This window comes from Metopolophium dirhodum, chromosome 1, assembly GCF_019925205.1.
Source record: "Metopolophium dirhodum isolate CAU chromosome 1, ASM1992520v1, whole genome shotgun sequence".
NCBI lineage: Eukaryota > Metazoa > Arthropoda > Insecta > Hemiptera > Aphididae > Metopolophium > Metopolophium dirhodum.
This window is the reverse complement of record NC_083560.1, coordinates 34,727,998-34,731,315: the sequence shown is the minus strand read 5'-3', so window position 1 is coordinate 34,731,315 and position 3,318 is coordinate 34,727,998. Positions and strand designations below refer to the sequence as shown.

The 3,318-nt window shown below is 27.6% G+C and overlaps 1 protein-coding gene across 1 annotated transcript; it reads right to left on the bottom strand.

Moving 5' to 3' along the window:
• Positions 1–1,483: 1,483 nt before the first annotated feature.
• LOC132937143 (KRAB-A domain-containing protein 2-like) lies at positions 1,484–2,673 on the bottom strand. The gene is made up of 4 exons (XM_061003977.1): positions 2,145–2,673; positions 1,973–2,041; positions 1,698–1,910; positions 1,484–1,629 (listed from the first exon to the last, which is right to left on the bottom strand). Exons 1-4 carry the CDS (start codon positions 2,671–2,673, stop codon positions 1,484–1,486), a joined length of 957 nt encoding a protein of 318 aa, XP_060859960.1.
• Positions 2,674–3,318: the final 645 nt, after the last annotated feature.

The window sequence follows — 3,318 nt, the reverse complement described above, 5'->3', positions numbered from 1 at the left end:
CAAATATACTTAGTAATATTATAAACTGACTGACCTTTTCGCTCAGATATCAATATTTTATATTTGATATCGTAACTGCAGTGCCCTGTAATTATATTGTGAATGAAGACAGGATTTATATGTTTTACATAATTTTGTTACTGGGTCTTTGCAGTCTTATGAAAGTAAGAAATGTGGACAATTCGTTCAATTTTGAGTTCGTAAAAAAAAGTTTATTTTGCATATTTGAGAATATTTCATGAGTAGGCATATTTAAGGAAATATTTAACCCATTTATCATATTTTAGAATATTTTGTAAATTGCGAGAAATAGGTAATATTCATTTATTATGAATGTCTCTAACAGACAGTCAACCGCAGACTACAGTGGTCAACAAAGTCAAGACCAATAATTACAGTTTTTTCTAATATTTTTCCCCGCCAAGTTTTGAAACGATCGAGATTTGCCGGCAGCAAATCATGACTCGTTTCACAGCCCGTTTATTATATTATTAGGTACCAGTGACCTAGCAACAAGTCGCTGCTTTCAGCGTTGCCATAATTTTCGGCTGCAACGCCAGTGAACCGATAAAATGTATTATTTTATATTATTTTGTTATTTATTTATTATTTAATTTCTTACTGATTTATTTTACATTAAATATAATGACAATTTTATGAGCGACGGATTTTATACTTATCGTTGTAACATTTTTCAAATTTCAAATTTAATAATTATTTTGTAGTTAACATTTTTTTAAAATGTTCAACTTTTATAATTAATGATTGAAATTTAAAACAAGGTTCCACGTAAATAGGTTGTATATAAATTACTTTATTCACAATAATATCATCAAATAATAAATATTATACTTGGTAATGTCATAGGCTGACTGAACGTTTTCGTTTAGAATCATTTTTCTTATACAATGATATTAGGTATATCATTGAATTCAAATTTAACACCATCTATTACAACGACAATACAAGTTACTATATTAAATAAATTATAAGATATAGGATAAGTATTTGATACTTTTTTTATATCATTATATTTTAATGTATACACATAATAAAATTAAGAATGAAATTACCAATCTATTTAACTAATTATATGGTATTGTAAATTAAACACAAATTAAAATAATTAAAATAATATTATAATCAGCTTATTAATTTTATGAGCGTTCTAGTTCGTAAAATTTTCCATTACGAGCACTGCGAATGCGTAAAAAGTAATCTATGCTACCATGTATAAAACTATATCTATTGTAAAATAAATATTACATCAATTAATTAATTATTATTTTGATTAAATACATATTTATTGTAATTTATAGGTAACATTAAAAAGTAACTATATTTATTTATTTGAACACGGATTCCTACTGTGACACTTAGAGTTATACAGTTTAGATGATGCTTTACATTTGCATTTTTTTGTTTGACACTTTTGTGTACAACCACATCTACTATATCCTTGACCACCTAAGTGAGAATTGTGTCAAGCTACTTCTCTTAGTAAAATTATATTTTCAGGTACTTCGTCGGTTGTAATAAGAGACTCCTTGTATAACTTAAATTGGTTACGACAAAACATTTGATTTATTTTTCCTTCCTTGGTCCCAATTTCATACAAATTGTCTTTTACTATAAAATATAAATTAACATTTACATTTTTACTTATAAATAAGAATAAATAAAAAGTTCTAAATTACCAGAAAGTATGACACTTAGAATATTTCGATGGCCACATCTTGCTCTGTCTACATTGGGTATTCTTATTATCACATTATCGCCAATTTTTCCTTTGCAAAATCTATTTCCTGACGCTCCTTTCATTTTCGTAGCTTGTTTTTGTAAATTTTGGAATAAGCTGGACCTTTTCTGATCAATAGATTTGATCTTTGTGGAAATGTCATCGCTTATTACTGATAACAAATATTATTAAGCAATTAATAAAATGAATTAGATAAATCAATATTTGACATACTTTTGTCTTGTACTTCGTTTACTTCATTATTAATATTGACATTTCCATCACCGATCGGGCATACGACAGCTAAAAATTTTTATTTTTTTTTAAATGATAATAATATTAATAATAATAATAATACATCCATTTATCGAACTAGTAAAATGTATTATAATATTAGTATACATACTTTTTTTTAAACCTTCTTCCAAGTCTTCTTCTTTCTTCAATATGAAGGCAAAATTTTTTGGAAGTGATGAAGTGGCTAGTTTAACTTTAGCTTGTGTACCAAACATTGCCTCGTATGGTGAACATTTAATCACATGGTGTAAACATCGGTTTTTCATGAATTGAATAAATTTCAGCCCCTCGCTCCATCTTCTTGTGTTATTGTCCTGAAGCCAAGTAGCTATCATATTTTCAATGTCCTGATTTACTCTTTCGACAGAGCCCTGGCTCTGAGAATGTCGTTGTTTTCCGTGAACTATTTTAAGTCCAGGCCACATATTACATAAGTCACTCATAATTGTACTAACAAATTCTCGACCGTTGTTGCTATGAAGTATCGAAGGTGCACCAAATGTAGTGAAAATGTCCAATAGAACGCAAGCGACATTTTCCGCGCGCTTGTGGGTTAATGGGCGCAGTAAAACAAATTTAGTTAAGTGATCTTGATAGACAAGAATAAATTTAAAATTTTTATCGGGCTGTGCTTGCATATCGATCAAGTCAATCTGGCAACGCGAATTCATTTCCGAGGAGAGAATTGGTCGTACTACTAAACCATTTTTTGTAGTACTTTCTTTTTTTTGACATGTTACACACAGATTTAGATATAACATAATAATTTCCCTTGTAATATTTTTATACTTTAAATTTATTTCATAAATCATTCGATTACGCCCTCCATGTTCAGTATTTAAATGGATTTCATTTAAAATTTCAAAGATTTCTTCATTATAAACATAGAATTTAATTGAATTAGAAGTAGGCGATATTGGTACCACCAATTTTTCAACTTCACCCACCATCATAACATCATATTTTTTTAAAATTTTATATTTTTTACCTGTTTTAGCTTTGGCTTTTTTTTTTATTTCTTTAATTTTCTTCATTAGTTTCTTATATTTGATTTCATTTAAACATTTACTATTGGATTTTTTTTCATTGTATATTAACTTTAAACGTCTATTAAATTCGTTTTTCATGGTAAAAGATTTGAAAAAAATATTAATAAAATATTACAAACATCAATAGACAGTCTGAACACACTGAACACACTACACAGTGTTAAAATATACAGTACTGGAGTATTACTCAAATAATAATTTTAGACAAGTATCCACATCATAACCTTTCCAAAT